This window comes from Anolis carolinensis, chromosome 1 (assembly GCF_035594765.1).
Source record: "Anolis carolinensis isolate JA03-04 chromosome 1, rAnoCar3.1.pri, whole genome shotgun sequence".
NCBI classification, from domain to species: Eukaryota; Metazoa; Chordata; class Lepidosauria; order Squamata; family Dactyloidae; genus Anolis; species Anolis carolinensis.
Window position 1 is genome coordinate 1152273 of NC_085841.1, and position 18934 is coordinate 1171206.

Sequence of the window (18934 nt, forward strand, 5' to 3'; positions counted from 1 at the left end):
CATGACTGCATGGAGCGCCATTACCTTCCCGCCAATAGGAGCAGTACCTATTGATCTACTCACACTCTGGGGGTTGGTGCTCATCTCCATTTCTAAGCTGAAAAGCCGGCATTGTCTGTAGACACCTCCAAGGTCATGTGGCCATTGGCATGACTGCATGGAGCGCCGTTACCTCCCCGCCAAAGCGGTACCTATTTATCTACTCACATTGGCATGTTTTTGAACTGCTAGGTTGGTAGATGCTGGAGCAAAACCGGGCGCTCACTCCGCTCCCGGGATTTGAACCTGGGACCTTTCGGTCCGCAAGTTCAGCAGCTCAGCGCTTTAACACACTTTGCTACCAGGGCGAATCATAGAATGATAGAATCCTAGAGTTGGAAGAGACCTGGTGGGCCATCCAGTCCTACCCCATTCTGACAAGAAGCAGGAAAATCGCATTCAAAGCACCCCCAACCGATGGCCATCTGTCGACGACTCTGGCAGAAACCAGTGCAGGTGGTCCCGGTGGTGATGGGCACACTGGGTGCCGTGCCAAAAGATCTCAGCCGGCATTTGGAAACAATAGACACTGTCAAAATTACGATCTGCCAACTGCAAAAGGCCACCCTACTGGGATCTGCACGCATCATCTGAAAATACATTACACAGTCCTAGACACTTGGGAAGTGTTTGTTTTGTGATTTTGTGATACGAAATCCAGCATATAGATCTAGTTTGCTGTGTCATACTATGTCGCTGTGTCAATAATAATAATAATAATAATAATAATAATAATAATAATAATAATAAGTCACAAGCCCTCCTGACAGATGCCTATCAGCCTCTTTCATCAGTGTGAGCACACCTGGAAACCTGAAGCATCCCTGGGAAGCAACCACCCAACTTTGAATAACTAAAACTCCAAAACCAAAGAACTCATGCCTTTGGGGATTTGGGCCTAATGTCTCATTGGAATATCTTTTCTTGGGAATCCATTGACTCTTCTGCAACATAGGATCACAGAGTGAAAGGGGCACCCAAAGACTATCCAGACCATCTCCTCTATAGCATAAAATCACAGAGTTGAAAGGAGCACCCAAAGACTATCCAGACCAACTCCTCTGCAACATAGAGTCACAGAGTTAGAAGGGGCACCTAAAGGCCATCTAGACCAACCCCTTTCTGGCAGTCAGAATCAAAGCCTTCCCCCACAGATGGCCATGCAGTCTATCTTTATCCCACAGTGTGGGCATACTCTCCAACCTGGAAATCCCATCCCGCTAGCCTCTCCGCTTGGCCGCTCACCTTGCAAGATGGTGACGTTCCGGAGGATCTCCCCGTGCCGGACGTCGACCACCTTCATCTCCTCCATGACCATGGAGAGGTTGCGGATGTCGAAATCCAGGCGGGCGCTGAGCAGGCCGAAGCGCTCCCGCAGGAGGTCCGTGGTGCCGAGCATGAGCCCCACCGACTTGTTCAGGTAGTAGAGCTCCTCGGCCTGCGTGTGGAAGCCCAGCGTGCAGGAGAGCCGCACGTCGTCCAGGTACTTGAGCATGCTGTGGACGTGGCTGTCGGTGGCGTTGATGTTGGCGAAGATGGTGCCGATCTCGATCTCGTGGGAGGCCATGCGCCCTTCCAGGGTCTCAAAGTGCTCCGCCGTCCGGTTCTGGGTGTATCTAACAAGATGCGATTCAAACAGGGGGAAAGGTATGAATCTCTACTTAAGCCAGGCATGGCCAAACTTGGGTCCCCCGGGTGTTTTGGACTCCATCTCCCACAATTCCTAATGTTGCATGAGAAAACCAGCCCTGGGTCCTTGGGATGTCTAGTTTACCTGGGCCAGGTCCCCACTCACTGAAATCTCCTTTTCCCCCCTCTTTTTTTCTTCCTCCTTCCCCCTCCTTTCCTTCCTTCCTTTCTCCTTTCCTCCCTCTTTTTCTTCCTCCTTCCTCACTCTTTTTTCCTTTCCTTTCTGCCTTCCTTCTTTCCCCTTTTTCCTCTGGGAAGCCTGGCTTGTTAGAGGTACTTCGGAAAACTATGTCTCTCATGTATATAATTTGCCCTAAACGCTCCATGTTTTTATGCTCCTGAGATCCCCATTCCTTCCTTTGGGGGAAACCGTGTTCCTGAGCCTGAAGATGTCTTGCCTCCCACACAATTGCATAGACTGGGGAAAAGAAACCGAGCTGAGAATTTCCTCATCAATTCCAAGCCTCACCCATCTCTTGGACGTCACACAATAGCTTACCCAGGCAGGGCAATCACCTCTCCCTGCCCTCTGGGGAAAAACGAATTTCACCACCCTGCGCCTTTGATGAACAGGACCACTCGCATCGGAAGGAATCAGCATTTCTACAGCCCAAACCCATCCTCTGTCATTTTTGCATGATTGTATTAATATTTGATGTTTGTTTCTCATAGAATCATAGAATAGTAGAGTTGGAAGAGATCTCATGGGCCATCTAGTCCAACCCCCCGCTAAGAAGCAGGAAATCGCATTCAAAGCACCCCTGACAGATGGCCATCCAGCCTCTGCTTAAAAACTTCCAAAGAAGGAGCCTCCACCACAGTCCGGGGGAGAGAGTTCCACTGCCGAACAGCCCTCACAGTGAGGAAGTTCTTCCTGATGTTCAGGTGGAATCTCCTTTCCTGTAGTTTGAAGCCGTTGTTCCGTGTCCTAGTCTGCAGGGCCGCAGAAAACAAGCTTGCTCCCTCCTCCCTATGACTTCCCTTCACGTATTTGTACATGGCTCTCATGTCTCCTCCCAGCCTTCTCTTCTGCAGGCTAAACATGCCCAGCTCTTTAAGCCGCTCCTCATAGGGCTTGTTCTCCAGACCCTTAATCATTTTAGTCGCCCTCCTCTGGACGCTTTCCAGCTTGTCAACATCTCCCTTCAACTGCGGTGCCCAAAATTGGACACAGTATTCCAGGTGTGGTCTGACCAAGGCAGAATGACTTCCCTGGATCTAGAAGCTATCCCCCTATTGATGCAGGCCAGAATCCCATTGGCTTCTCTTGGGTCTGGAACCGCCAGATCAGCCCCCGATGGGCCATGCCATGTTCATCTCATAAGACAATAGCATTCTTGGGTAGGGCCAGAAGATGCCCTCAATCACTTTGTTATTTTTTCTGTTCAGTAAAAGGGACCCCATTTATCGACACTTAATCATCCCTTGTTCCCAGCCCACGTTGGCCAGTGAGCCAAGCCCCTCTGTAACTGGTCAGAATTAGAGGCTTGGCTGCAGCCTATGCCAGCTTGTGTATAAAAAGGGCCATAAAACTGTATTCTGTATGCTATCTACTTTGTGAATGAATCACTAGCTAGCATCTTATCTGCAGATAATAAAACCTTCCTTGGCTGAAGATCACCTTCTCTCCTTGCTTGCTGGCTAATTCCAATTGGGCCTGATCTGAATGCTCTCCACAGCAGGGACTCACTCACAATGGGCAGCTCAGGCGGATCACTTGCCTGGGTTTCTGCCAACAGGCTTCTCCCTGGTCTCACTGCCAGGGGTTGCCACCTCAAATGGGGCCAGCACTAACTGCCAGTTGCATCAAATGGGCTGCATCAAAAGGAGTCTGGTGTCGAGATTGAGGGAAGTCATGGCTCCTTTGTATTCTGCTTTGGTCATGGAGACCATGAATCCCTATGAGGAGCGTCTTGAAGAACTGAGTATGTTTAGCCTGCAGATGAGAAGGTTGAGGAGACATGAGAGCCATGGATTAATATGTGAAAAGGTGTCATAAAGAGGAGGGAGCAGGCTTGTTATTTGCTGCCATGGAGAGTATGACAGTGTAATGGGTTCAAGTTACAGGGAAGGAGATTCCAGCTGAACATTAGGAAGAACTTCCTGACTGTAAGAAGAGCTGTTCAACAGTGGAACTCTCTGATTTGGGGTCTGGTCAAAGCTCCTTCCTTGGAGGCTTTTAAATAGAGGTTGGATGGGCGCCTCTCAGGGATATTTTGATTGTGCTTCTCCTGCAAAGTAGGAGGGCTTTGGACTAGATGGCCCATGTGGTCTCTATTGCGCCAAAATGCTAATGTGTATGTGTGTGAGTGTAAAAGAAATCCCTTGAAAGATTCTTGCAAAGAAAGAGCTCTGCAAAAAGGGAGCTGACTTTTTGCAGAGAGAGAAGCCACGCCTAAAACAATGTATCGGTTTGATGGCAGATGGCTGGCTTCGTCAGTTGGAAATCTGGGCTTCAAGAGAGAGCACAGAAAAAGACAGTCTCTCTCTAGCTACGGTCAAGTAGCTGTTTTGAATATGCTATGCTGTATATATTGATGCTGATTGGTTAGTTATTGATCTTATGCAACTACATGGACATTGTATGATTGCAGTACTGTTTTATATTTCAACTCAACAAGCAAGAGTAAAGTTCCTTTGTTCTTTTCAATTCCTTTGCCTGGTGTGAGTTTCTTTGCACATGGTGTTAACTGGACGCTACTGGTTCCGCTATACACTCACCTAGTAACAGTCTCTTCCAACTCTATTATTCTATGACTCTATGATAAAGCTCTCCTGTCCCTGGTAACCAATTGGGGACCAAAGGTGCCGGAGATTTATTATTAGCTATCTGGTGAGAAAGATAAACAGGATCTGGGTGGTTTCATTCCCTCTGTGTGTGCCTACCTGGCGTGGTACTGGAGGTCGTGCATGTTCTCCTCCTGGTCGTCCAAGAAGGAGGAGACGTTGTCCAGCTGCAGCTGCAGGCTCATCACTTGCAGGGCCAAGTCGTGCATCCCTTCCGAGTTCTGGCCGATCCGCTGCGAGGCGATGCCCAGGCCGCTCTGGAGGCTCTTGACCAAGTCCCCGGTCTTGGCCGAGGTGGCCCTCAGGCCGCTGAAGAGGCGGGTGTAGTCCTGCCACTCGGCCACCATCCTCTGCAGGGTCAGGGTCTCCTCCTCGGTCTTGCGCTGGATGGCCCGCAGCCACTCCGAGGCCTGCTCGGAGGAGAAGTTCATATGCTGGACGGTCGCCTGTGTGACGGACAAATATGATGACATGATTGAATGGAATTGTATGAAAGGAGTATGAATGGGACCTAATTGGGCTGAAGACACAACTGTAAAATATTGAGGCCTGGAAAACAACTACACTCAGGAACTGTAATTAAAAGTTGCTGATGAGACCGGAGACAAATGATTTCATTCTCAGCTGATTAACTCTTGGTGTGGCGCAGGCTGGTGAGCAGCCTGCTGCAATAAATCACTCTGACCATGAGGTCATGAGTTCGAGGCCAGCCCGTGACGGAGTAAGCACCCGTCAATAAAAAAATAAAAAATAGCCCCTGCTCATTGCTGACCTAGCAACCCGAAAGATAGTTGCATCTATCAAGTAGGAAATAAGGTACCACTTATAAAGTGGGGAGGCAAATTGCCTCTGCGTCTGTCTGTCTCGGTTCTATGTGTTTATGGGCATTGAATGTTTGCCCTATATGTATATAATGTGATCCGCCCTGAGTCCCCTTCGGGGTGAGAAGGGCAGAATATAAATACTGTAAATAAATAAATAATAAAAGTCAAAATAAATAAAGGAAACCAATATCTGTCAAGAACAAAGTCAACACAAGGCTCCTTACGTTTACCAACAGCAATGAAGGAAAGTCAACATCTGTCTGGAACTGATGGGAATCAACATGTTTCAGGTTGGAAAAACATCTATTATTCATTTACAACTTTGGAACCACATTAGCAAGAAATGTTGCTATATACGAGGGTTGAATGAAAAGTAATGCCTCCACCTTCGTTACTTGGGCTTGGATGGGAATATTTTAATAAATCAAACCCAGAAATAATCCTTAGAATGTGCTCTTTAACTATCACTGTTCACTTTTCCACATCATCGCCAGACAATTGGATACATTTCTGCCAACGATGAACACGTTTTCTGAAGCCGTCACAGAAGAAGTCAACACTCTGTTTCCGCAACCAGTGTCTTACAGGACCCGTCGTGCACAGATCTTCCAATAGCCAAGCAAAGCCATAATGTGACCCACACGTTCTTGTGTAATGCCGATGATGCTTGAAATTTCTCTCTGAGGGATATGGCGATCATCCTGGATCAATCTCTCGACCTTTTGCTTGTGAAACTCAGTGGTTGCTGTCACAGGACGTACAACTTTTTATCTGTCACGCAAGTCAGATGTTCCCACCTCAACATCTCTAAACTTACTCGCCCAACGATGCACAGGACTCACATCAACACAATCACCATAAACAGCTTGCAATCTCTGAGGAATCTCCTTTGGGGTGACACCTTCTGTTGTCAAGAATTCAGTGACTGCATGTTGCTTAAGTCACATTGACCGACCGTCTGTGCAGGGTTCCATACTTCGCCCTTTAACAACACAACCGTTCAATGCTAAGGCTTCCCCGTCCGCGCAGGGTTCCATACTTCGCCCTTTAACAATACAACCGTTCAATGCTAAGGCTTCCCCGTCCGCGCAGGGTTCCATACTTCGCCCTTTAACAATACAACCGTTCAATGCTAAGGCTTCCCCGTCCGCGCAGGGTTCCCTACTTCGCACTTTAACAACACAACCATTCAATGCTAAGGCTTCCCCGTCCGCGCAGGGTTCCATACTTTGCACTTTAACAACACAACCGTTCAATGCTAAGGCTTCCCGCCAAATGGAACTGCAGAGGAGAGTCTACTGAACAAGCCAGGACCTGCCGCAGACAAGGACTGTCATCAGTTGAGGACTTACGAAGGTGGAGGCATTACTTTTCATTCAACCCTCATATATAAGAGACCTTATTACAACCCAAAAATTGTGGCAGAACAGAGGAGTCTAGCCCATCCGAAATGCTCTGCTCCATGGGAAGGAAAGAGATGCTTTATTTGCAATGGAAAGATGATAGAGCAGGCATGGGCAAACATGGGCCCTCCAGGTGTTTTGGACTCCAACTCCCACAATTCCTAACAGCTGGTTGTTAGGAATTGTGGGAGTCCAAAACACCTGGAGGGCCCAAGTTTGCCCATGCCTGCTATAGAGTGTGTGTGTCTACCTCCTTTCTCTGTTCTGTGATAATAATCATTGCGAACAAAATAAAATAATCATGGTACCTGGATGTCGAAGCATTCCTCCAAGAGCTCCTTCAAGGAGCCGCCCAGCTCCGCGGAGACGGCCTGCCAGCCGCGCACCTGCGCCAGGTAGAGGCCCAGGCTCTGGTTGACCTGCTGCAGGGCCGAGAAGCAAGCGTCCACCTCCTCGCTCAGCTTGTTGCCGGTCGAGGTCAGCTGCCGGTGGGTCTGCCCGGCCCGGTCCAGCAACACCTCTTGGGCCAAGAGCTTCTTCTGGATCTCCTCCAGCCCTGCTTGCAGTTTGCCGATTTCAAGCCCGATCGGAGCCGTTTCGTGGCACAAGGAGCAGTTGCCGGCTGATTTCTGGTCTGAAAAGAGAAAAAAACTGGGTCAAAATGGGGTACGCTGCAGAATAAAAGTGGGTATGCAGCTTAGGATTACAATGGTCTGGTGGTCTGGATGGCCATCCATTGGGAGGGCTTGCATTGTGTTTTCCTGCCTGGCGGAAGAGGGATGGACTGGATGGCCTTTGGGGCTCCCTTCCAACTCTAGGATTCTATGTTGACTTAATGCAGTTTGATACTGTGATCGAGGTGACCACCCTCCCCCCCAGGACTTTGTAAAAGATAGTTCAAAAATCAAGACTTTATGTTCTATATTCCATATATTTATAGTAGAAGGTGATTGAGACTTTTTACTGGAGTTTACTGTGGATTATCCCTGCACTCTGAGGCAAGAGATAACAACTTCATGAATTGTAAAATCATGTTGCTAAAACTCCACTTTTATGAATTTCCATGCTGGGTTCTCCAGATGTTATGAACTTCGTTCTTATCAAATATTTTCAATTGTTTATATCATTCATGATTCCCCTTTATGCAATGTAACTCACTTTTATGGATTCTCCCTTATTTCCATGAAAGCTATCTATCTGCCTATATGTATTTGTACTCTTTGGGATCCCCGGAAAATATGTATTTTTCCCAGCATGGTTTATATTCCAACTTTATTTTATTTTTCATTTTATTTCATATAATTGTCAAGTCATGAAATCAAATAGGAAATATTTTGAACTCAACCTGAACCCCAGAACTTATCCCATTTCCTATGACCCAGGCTTCCTTTCCCAAAAACAAAAGGATAATCTGCCACCGCTAAATCCAATCAAATTCAAATTGCATGGACAATATAGGGCTTGAGTCACCGAATTCGGAGTTTGCTGACCTAAAGGTGATTCGCCCCAAGGCAAACATTGTCATATCTCACCCAAAGGAAAATCCAGGACACCTCAGGAAGGCGCCCTGCAGAGCCTGTCAATATGGCTCATCACCACCCATCTTTGCTTCCACCTCTGACACCCCAAGGCATATCTAAAATCTGTATACGTGACAGAAACCCGGACACCCTTGATTGCTGCCATTAATAAATTAATCACCCTTTAGAAATCGGTCTAGCAGGACTTAATCCGATAGTTCCTGTCCTGTCACCTCATTGTTTCAACAACTCCCGCCTTCTCTTTCCTGATTGGCCCGAGTAGAGACAAAAGGCAGCTTCCTATTGGGCCAACGGAGCAAGGCGGGAAACGAAAGCCCGCCTCGTTCAACCTTCTAGCCTATCAGCGATCAGATGGGCGGGGGAGCGGGGCGGGAAATTCAAAGGGCTGTCAGACTGAAATTTTGTATAAATATGGCTTTATTTTGATTGTATGGTACCCTAATAGACCGAATGATCGCTACTAGAGTCCTCTTCAGTTGAATTGCTCAATAAAGACTCCTTGGCGGATTTTCCTTCAACTTTGGCGGACCTTCTTCATTTCGGCTTCAGGTTGTATTGCGGCTCGTAATTCTCCTTTTGGCTTCGCCAAGGTCCGTTCTCTCAGGACCGGATCGGGTCTCTCCTTAAGGGCCCGATCCTCTAAAACGCGGTCGACAACAATACCACTTTCTCCATACTATTGTATGCTAGGAATTGTAGTTTTAAAAGGTCTTGATGATATGCGCAAAAGCAGAGGACCAGGAAATATTTCATTTTCCTGGTACAGTAGAGTCTCACTTATCCAACATAAATGGGCTGGCAGAACATTGGATAAGAGAATATGTTGGATAATCACCCCAGTTTAAGGCTCTTCCCATGACCTTGTAGCACCTTAACTTCCTTCTTGTTTACAAGTTCCACTCAGTGCACTTTGCCCAGCTCATTCTATGTTTTTATTGCTGTGTTTTTTATGTGTTTTATAATGATTGTGATTTTTTTTAATGCCTTTTAAATTTATTTGTGTGTTTTTGTATTTGATATTACTGTATGCTGTATACTGTATGCTGGTTTTATATCTGTAAGCCGCCCCGAGTCCCTCTGGGGAGATGGTGGCGGGGTACAAAAATAAAATAATAATAATAATAATAATAATTATTATTATTATTAATAATATTATTATAAGGAGGGATTAAGGAAAAGCCTATTAATCATCAAATTAGGTTATGATTTTACAAATTAAGCACCAAAACATCATGTTATACAACCAATTTGACAGAAAAAGTACAGTGGAGTCTCACTTATCCAAGCTAAACGGGCCAGCAGAAGCTTGGATAAGCAAATATCTTGGATAATAAGGAGGCATTAAGGAAAAGCCTATTAAAGATCAAATTAGGTTATGATTTTACAAATTAAGCACAAAACTTCATGTTATACAACATATTTGACAGAAAAAGTAGTTCAATACACAGTAATGTTATGTTGTAATTACTGTATTTACGAATTTAGCACCAAAATATCACGATGTATTGAAAACATTGACTACAAAAATGCGTTGGATAATCCAGAATGTTGGATAAGTGAGACTCTACTGTATTAGATACATAGGACATCAACATTGTAGAATTAATGCAGCTTGGCACATCTTGAACTGCCGTGTCTCCAAACTACGGGATCTTGGAAGTTGTAGTTTCATGATAAGTTTGAGCTTTCTCTCCAAAGGCTTCTGATGCTTTCCCAAACTACAATTCCCAGGGTTCCATAGCATTAGGTCAAGGCAGATCAAACTGCATTGAAAGGTGGCTTCTTCACCCTTTGGCCTTGAGTACATTTGCTTAGAATGGCCCTGATAAGCTATTTATTTTAAAAAATTCTATTTTCTTTTTGCCCTGACCATGAATCAGAGATGTCCTAATTTTTTTTTAATTTATTTATTTTGTAGAGGGCTGTAAAATCCACACTGGCCCCAAAATAACTACAGTTTTGCTGATGGACAACAAAACTTTCTCAATGACTCATTTTCTTGCTGGCAGGAAAAATTTGTTAAATTTTTTTTTGCTCAGCAATTAAGGCCAGGTCTGGTGCTGACCATTCTCTGGGGTCACATTTCCCTCGTTTTGCCATTTTATCCATTTACTCTTGCTGATTCTGCAAAATGGGCCCGGGCTGTGGTGCAGGCGGGAGAGCAAGCCAGTTGCAATTAACTGCAATGAATCACTCTGACCAGGAGGTCATGAGTTCGAGGCCCGCTCGGAGCCTATGTTTGTCTTGTCCTTGTTCTATGTTAAAGGCATTGAATGTTTGCCTATATGTGTAATGTGATCTGCCCTGAGTCCCCTTCGGGGTGAGAAGGGCGGAATATAAATGCTGTAAATAAATAAATAAATAAATAAATAAATAAATAAATAAATAAATAAATGTTTCCACTATTTTCTGCAGTCTGGTACCTTCCATATGTGTTTCTGGGATGATGGGATGTTCAACACATCTGGAAGGCTCTAGACTGGAACAGCAGGCGGAAATTTCACTTCTGGGTAAAGCTCATTCAGTATACAGGATTGCTGTTGCTATTAATCATAGAATATAGAATAATAGAGTTACTATTATTCCATTTACCTGACTTTTCTCTCTAGATGAGATATCATCATCATCATCATCATTATATTTGTACCTCACTTTTCTCTGAATCAGGACCCAAAGCAATTAGTATTCATGGACTTATTATCGTTCCACTTTTCTATCTAGATCAGATGTTGTTGTTGTTGTTGTTGTTGTTGTTGTTGTTGTGTTGTTGGAAGCTTTCATGGCCGGAATCACTGGGTTGCTGCGAGTTTTTCAGGTTGTATGGCCATGTTCCAGCAGCATTCTCTCCTGACGTTTCGCCTGCATATGTGGCTAATGGCATCTTCAAAGGTGTGTTCAGAGGTCTGTTGGAAATGAGGCAAGTGGGGTGTATACTGTATATATATATATATATCTGTGAAATGTCCAGGGTGGGAGAAAGGACCCTGGTCTGTTTGAAGAAAGTGTGGATGTTGCAGTTTGCAAGCTTGATTAGCACAAGCAGCCATGAAGCTGCAAAGTCAATCAGTGAGAGCATCTGCATAGAGCCTGGCCTTTGTTGCCTGGAGGCATCCTCTGTTTAGGAGGTGATAACTGGCCCTTGCTTGCTTGCTGTCTGGAATTCCCCTGTTTCTGAGTGGTGTTTGTTATTTAGTGTCTTGATTCTGGTGTTTTCTAATACTGGTAACCAAATACAGTTCATTTTCCTGGTTTCCTCCTTTCTGTTGAAATTGTCCACCTGTTTGTGGATTTCAGTGGCTTCTCTGTGTCGCCTGACATGGTGGTTGTGAGAGTGGTCCAGCATTTCTTTGTTCTCAAATAATATTCTGTGTCCAAGTTGGTTCATCAAGTGCTCTGCTATAGCTAAACAGACAAGAGGGCCCGGGCTGTGGCGCAGGCTGGAGAGCAAGCCAGCTGCAACCAGCTGCAATGAATCACTCTGACCAGGAGGTCATGAGTTCGAGGCCCGCTCAGAGCCTATGTTTGTCTTGTCTTTGTTCTATGTTAAAAAGGCATTGAATGTTTGCCTATATGTGTAATGTGATCCACCCTGAGTCCCCTTCGGGGTGAGAAAGAAGGGCGGAATATAAATACAGTAGAGTCTCGCTTATCCAACATAAACGGGCCGGCAGAACGTTGGATAAGTGAATATGTTGGATAATAAGGAGAGATTAAGGAGAAGCCTATTAAACATCAAATTAGGTTATGATTTTACAAATTAAGCACCAAAACATCATGTTATACAACAAATTGGACAGAAAAAGTAGTTCAATACGCAGTAATGCTATATAGTAATGACTGTATTTACTAATTTAGTACCAAAATATCACGATATATTGAAAACATTGACTACAAAAATGCGTTGGATAATCCAGAACGTTGGATAAGCGAATGGTGGATAAGTGAGACTCTACTGTACTGTAAATAAATAAATAAATAAATAAATAAGAGTTCTTTCTCCCACCCTAGACATTATTCCATCTATATATATCAGGGGTCCCCAAACTTTTTAAGCCAAGGGCCAGTCCCCAATCCTTCAGATTGTTGAGGGGCCAGATTATTATTTGAAAAAAATACAAATTCCGATGCACTCTGCATATGTCTTATTTGTAGTGCAAAAACAACAACAACAACAAGAACAATGAAAGAACAATACAATATTTAAAAATAAAAACAATTTTAACCAACATACATTGATCAGGATTTCAATGGGAAGTGTCGTCCTGCTTCTGGCCAATGAGATAGTCAAGTTAATTAGGATTGTTGTTGTTGTTGTTGTTGTTGTATGCCTTCAAGTCATTTCAGACTTTGGGTGAGCCTAAGTCTAAAATTTATTTATTTATTATTTATTTATTTACTGCATTTATTTACTACATTTGTATCACACCCATCTCACCCCAAAGGGGACTCAGAGTGGCTTACAAATTATATATACATACAATATATTATATTATTAGCATAGCACAATATTAGCATTATATATTACTTTATTGAACTATACCACTATACTGTAATATTATTAGTAATATTATATGTAATATAGAACATATAATTAATATTATTATATGGTATTATTATTAGTGTTATATTGTATTACATTATAATATTATTATCAATATTATATGTATATACAATATATTATATTATAAAACTGAGGGCGGGGGCCAAGTAAATGACCTTGGAGGGCCGCATCCGGCCCCCGGGCCTTAGTTTGGGGACCCCTGATATATATAAAAGGGTAATGGAATCATGGCACCGGACAAAACAACTAAACTAAACACCCCACAACCTCAAAAATTGACAGCAACAACCTCTCATCTACTCCTCTACGTTCATACAACAAAAAGAAAAGAAAAATGAAGTCCTAGCCACAGCAACGCGTGGCTGGGCACAGCTAGTAGATATATATATACACTCAACTTGCGTCACCTCTAATAGAATCTCTGAAGATGCAATTAGCCACAGATGCAGGTGAAATGTCAGGAGAGAATGCTGCTGGAACATGGCCAGACAGCCCAATAAAGTTACAGCAACTCAGTGATTCCGGCCATGAAAGCCTTTGACAACACAGCCGTTGCATGCATGGGGAAAACACAAGACTTGACGTGGTGGCTCCGTGGTTCCTACCCAGCTCCTGGAGGTTCCCCTGGACCGAGCTCAGCATCTTCTCATAGTAGGCCTGAGTGGAGTCAACCTCGCCAGCGATGGAGTCCACCTTCTTGAAAACTGCAAGGGAGAGACCCCAAAGGAGCATCTTTATGAATAAATCAACTAGAATATATCATGGTTGCCGATCACAAGACTCTCCCCACAAAAAAGACTTATAGTTCACCAAGGGCTCATAAATATATATATATATATATATATATATATAGAAATAAAAATGACCCTTTCCAGATTTGTAGAGGTTCAAAACCAAACCAGCCACAGCTATCGTATCTAACCATTTAATAATGTATATCTATTCTTCATGACTTTCTACATAACTTGCATCTTTTTACATACTGTATCAATTTCATAAATGTGAAATGTATAAACTGTTTTATACAATGTATAAAGACAGCCAATTTTATATGAACCTGCAAAATAATCCCCTGGGAACTGGAAGGACAAACAAAATCCCTCTGAGTCTTTTTCCCAAGACAAAGCAATTAACCAAACCTATTGTTTATATATATGCAGAGATAGGTGATTTACTGCCGGCCCAGATAAACCCAAACCTGTTTGCCTAACTATATTAGGAATGAGCAAATTTTGGCCCTCCAGGTGTTTTGGATTTTAACTCCCACAATTCTTAAGAGCCTTTAGGCTGTTGTCGAAGGCTTTCATGGCCGGGATCACAGGGTTGTTGTATGTCTTTCGGGCTGTGTGGCCATGTCCCAGAAGTATTCTCTCCTGACGTTTTGCCCACATCTATGGCAGGCATCCTCAGAGGTTGTGAGGCATGGAGAAACTAGGCAATCCTGGGAGTTGTCAATTGGCAACAGAGTCCATTAGCAGTGACCTGGGATTCCATAACATTGTGTCATGGCAATTAAATTGGTGCCAAACTGCATTTGTTTTGCCATGTAGATGCACCCAGTGTTTCCCGAACTCAGGTGCTTTGGACTTCACCTCCCAGAAACTCCCATTATGAGCCCAGGCAAGCTGAGGCTTCTGGGAGTTGTAGTCACAAAGCTTTGGGATGGAAAAAAGACTCTTTGCAGCAAGAGTTCAATCCTCTCTTTATTTTGATGAGTTAAACTGGCCAAAACCCCAGAATAGTATAATGGAGAGGAAAGGACCAGCTGAAGGCTAGATTTGAAACAAAGGAAGAAAAGTCCAAGACCAGAGTTCGGATCCTGAAACTATCCCAGGACATCGGTGCTGCTTTGATCCCCATTACTGGGAGAAATGTTTTATTCTAACCTCAAAATGCATTCATTCTCCAGCATGTGCCTGCTGTTCCTCTCCTTGTTCCGGACTGAGTGCTTTGGGCAGCGGACCGTTCTTTGCCAGGAAATGTTGCTCAGATTTTTCCGGCAAAGAAGGGCGTTTTTGGGGCGTCTCTTTGCCAATTTCCTCCCCGGGAGCTGCTTAGCAGGACTGTTTTCCTCCCCTGAAGCCTTCCATTGAATGGAGGTCCAGCAACACAACACAGGGCTGGAATTACAGTCCGGCAGAAGCCAAGGAGAAAAAGGATCCTGTGCAAACTTTGGGTGTCGCTTCCTTCTGGCCCCAAATCAAGAGCCACTCCTGCCTCCAAATGGGTTTAACAGCTTGGACTGAGCAGCTTTCCAAAGCCTTCGTCCCCATTAGTTTTGGACAGTTCCTTCATAGTTGATGCAGAAACCATCAACCTTTATCACAAGCTTTGTACGCTTTGTGTTGCTGAACAACAACCAGCAGTGTGGTGCTGCAGCAAAGAAAACTCAGGCTGTTATTAACATTGTTTCCTAGACAATGGTCCTTTAAATACCTGCAAGTTTGGCCTACATTGTAGAATTAATGCAGCTAGGCCACAAATTAACTAGTCTGGCTCAATGCAATATAATTTGAGACCTGCAGTTTGGTGAGGGCCCAGCATTTCTGGGTAGAGCTTGTGAAACTACAACTCCCAGGGTTACATTGCAAGTAGCTGTATCAGTTAAAGTGGTGTCAAACTGCATTCATTCTACAGTGTAGATGCACCCTTAATAAGGGTTGTTGTATGTTTTCCAGGCTGTATGGTCATGTTCCAGAAGTATTATCTCCTGATGTTTTGGAACATAGCTATACTTCTGGAACATGGCCATACAGCCCGGAAAACATACAACAACCCTGTGATCCCGACCATGAAAGCCTTTGACAACACACCCTTAATAAGTTTCTTGGCACACCAAGAAAACAGGTGCAAAGGCATCTTAACTAGAGTAAACCTACTGAGTCCATAATAGTTACCTGTGTGTCATATTTGTCAAGGGAATGGTTAATATAGTGCTATGTTTAACTCATTGTTTCAATGTAAGTTTGTGTGTTTGCTTCGGTAAGCAATCCAGTACAGAAGTAGTTAATCACATAGAGCAATGATTTACTGCCTAGAGGGTAAAGGAATGTGACTTCCGCTTTTGCTTGTAGAAGGAAATGTGTCACAGACAATGGAATTTGGGAGGAGTTTTCTTTACTGATAAGAGGTTTTTTTAGTCTCCATCAATCTTTCTGTTAGAGCAACATGTGTCCAAGCAGCTATGGCTGCTGTTTGTGTATATACCTGTAAATAAAGGCTACTTACTGCCAGGATCGGCAGACAGCTATGCAGTCTTATTTGTTCATACTACTAAGCAGATGCTGAGTTGCCAAACGGAGGGGAGAATTGAGACAGCCGGCTGTAAGTGTCTCAATATATCTGTCTCACATCAATCAAGTGTTGCCCAGCACTTGACAATATTATCTGTCATATAGGGGCAGCTGAAGCTATAAGCTGGGTAAGCAACTGCAGGTGGTGCAAAATCTGCGAGGGGTGCTGTTGAGGCGCTGGGGCTCGACACAGAGCACTCAGCCTCAGCCTGGAAGGGAAGGTGGATGATCAAGAAATAATAAATAATAATGCCCCGGCTGTCTGTCATTCAGGCTGTTCCGCCCCCTTCCATTCCCAGCTGAGCGCTCTGAGCCAAGCGGCAATGGCCAGGCCTTGGAGCTGAACCGGGATGCAGGGGGATGCGCAGCTGGCCCAGGTAGGGAGAGCCATCTCGGTTCAGCACTGAGGCTTGGCCGTTGCCGCTGGGCTCAGAGAATTTAGCCAGGAATGGAAGGGGGTGGAGCCGCCTAAATGACGGACAGCCGGAACATCATTATTTATTATTTCTTGATCATCTGGGAAAAAATACACTTTGGTTGGGGGGGGGGGGGACCAAAATACTGTTTGCTTACACTTGAAAATTTCCTAGGACCGGCCCTGCTGTTATACGGGTCTAACAGGGAACATCCAAGAGGACTCATGAGTATGAATATAGTTATCTCTTATTGGTGTGACAAGTAGTGGTTTACAATGAGTTTCAGTGTTTACAATTTGTGGTCATGGTTTGAGGGTTTTTTTAAAGGTGTTGTAATGTGAATTTTTCAAGCCTTTCTGCCAATCTCAGCATGCATCTCAATATTAATGCAGATTGACGCCGCTTTAACTGCCCTGGCTCAATGCTATGGGAGTTGTAGTTTCACAAGACTTCACTCCACATGAGAAGTAAGGCGTTTGGGATAGTTGGTTTTCCCTTAAGCTTAGCAAAACCCTGTTTAGAAATTGAATGGATGATTTCCCTACCCTCATCACATCCTTCTCCTTTTCTCTGCTTTCTATAGGATTTGTTTAATTTGCCATCACACAGTAAAGACTATTGAAAAAAAAACTTCTCTCTTTGTAATCTTGGGAGTTCAACTTATAGCCCAAAAAACTCACAACAACATATATAGAGGGGTGATTCTTACACTGCAGAACTGAGAACAGAAGGGAGGAAGAAATCAAGGTTTAGCTCTCTTATATGTCTCCCTGCTATCCTTTTGATAGACAAAACAAAAGCCTGATAGCAAAGCAGAAGTTTCAGAGAGACAATTGAGAAAATAGTAAGAGTTCAAAAGGACTTTTACGAGGAAGGGGGTAACACAGGAAGAGGGGGGCATGTTTAAAGAAGGAGATCAAAGATAAGTACAGGATTTGCATGCTTTGCTATGTGTTTCTCCTGAATGCTTTGAATATCTTTGGAGTCATTTGGTTGCCAATTTCCCCAAAGTAGGGGGTTGGATTTAATGGGATTTGGGCTCCCTTCCCAATTATGTGTCTCCAAATAAAGTGAAGGTAACAACAATCGTGTTACAATGACTCACCTAAGGCAGCGAGCACCACCACAGCTACCACTAGCAAGACGATGAAGAAGTAGAGGATTTTCACAGATGTTTGGAGCGTTAGTGTCTTCTCGCACTGGGTGCAATTGGTCCTCATCCGGCCTGGAGGACGCAACAAAGTATGAATGATTTTGGGATGATTAGCAATGTATTTGCACCAAGCATGGGCCAACGTGGGCCCTCCAGGTGTTTTGGACTCCAACTCCCATAATTCCTAACAGCCGTAGGCTATTAGGAATTATGGGAGTTGGAGTCCAAAACACCTGGAGGGCCCACGTTGGCCCAAGCCTGATCTACGCTGTAAAATGAATCCAGATCTTTAGCTCTTACCATTCGGCCTGTATCGAAACGGAGGCATCTCTTCTTCTTCTCCAGCAAAGTCGTCTTCTAAAAGATCAATGAGATAAATAAGAATAACAATGCAGATGTCTTAGAATCCCAGGCTTGGAAGGAACCCCTTGAGGTCATCTAGTCCACCCCTTCTTCTCTCTGTATCATCTGTAAACTGTGCCCAATGTAGCCTCAAAGGAAATGGAAGTGTGGAAAGGAGCAATCAACCCCATGCTAACTTGGATCTCTGTCCAACATCATGCAAATAAAATAAAGTCTATGTGTGAGTGCCTGGAAAAGCCACAAAAATGCAGCAACAAATAAATAAGGCACCAGACTGCTTTCTTTTCCTTTCTTTTTCCCCTCTTTGGTTTGTCGTTGCTGCTTTGTTTTGTTTTTGTATTGTTTCAGCTTTCCTTGTATTTTCTGATTGACACAAAGGATGAAATCCCGAATTCTTGTGCCACATAAGTTGCAAAAATGGCCTTCTTGCGTGTATCTATACTGTAAAATTAATGTAGTTTGACTATATGACTATATGACTATAGATCATACAGTAGAGTCTCACTTATCCAACATAAACGGGCCGGCAGAATGTTGGATAACCGAATATGCTGGGTAATAAGGAGAGATTAAGAAGAAGCCTATTAAACATCAAAATAGGTTATGATTTTACAAATTAAGAACCAAAACATCGTGTTATACAACAAATTTGACAGAAAAAATAGTTCATTACACATTAATGCTATGTAGTAATTACTGTATTTACAAATTTAGCACCAAAATATCACAATGCATTGTAAACATTGACAACAAAAATGCGTTGGATAATCCAGAATGTTGGATAAGTGAGTGTTGGATAAGTGAGACTGTACTGTATATGACTATATGATCTTTAAACACATGTTCGATGCCCATGTTCCATGAT

The 18934-nt window shown here is 43.9% G+C and overlaps 1 protein-coding gene across 1 annotated transcript in view; it reads right to left on the reverse strand.

Moving 5' to 3' along the window:
• Positions 1-18934, reverse strand: part of scara3 (scavenger receptor class A member 3) — a 31412-nt gene that overhangs the window by 4463 nt on the left and 8015 nt on the right. Inside the window, exons 2-7 of the mRNA XM_062969035.1 lie at positions 18007-18063; positions 17659-17778; positions 13450-13548; positions 7051-7376; positions 4615-4961; positions 1285-1655 (exon numbers count right to left, since the gene is read on the reverse strand). Of these exons, the coding sequence (XP_062825105.1) occupies positions 1285-1655; positions 4615-4961; positions 7051-7376; positions 13450-13548; positions 17659-17778; positions 18007-18063 (1320 nt within the window). The remainder of the gene's footprint in view (positions 1-1284; positions 1656-4614; positions 4962-7050; positions 7377-13449; positions 13549-17658; positions 17779-18006; positions 18064-18934) is intronic.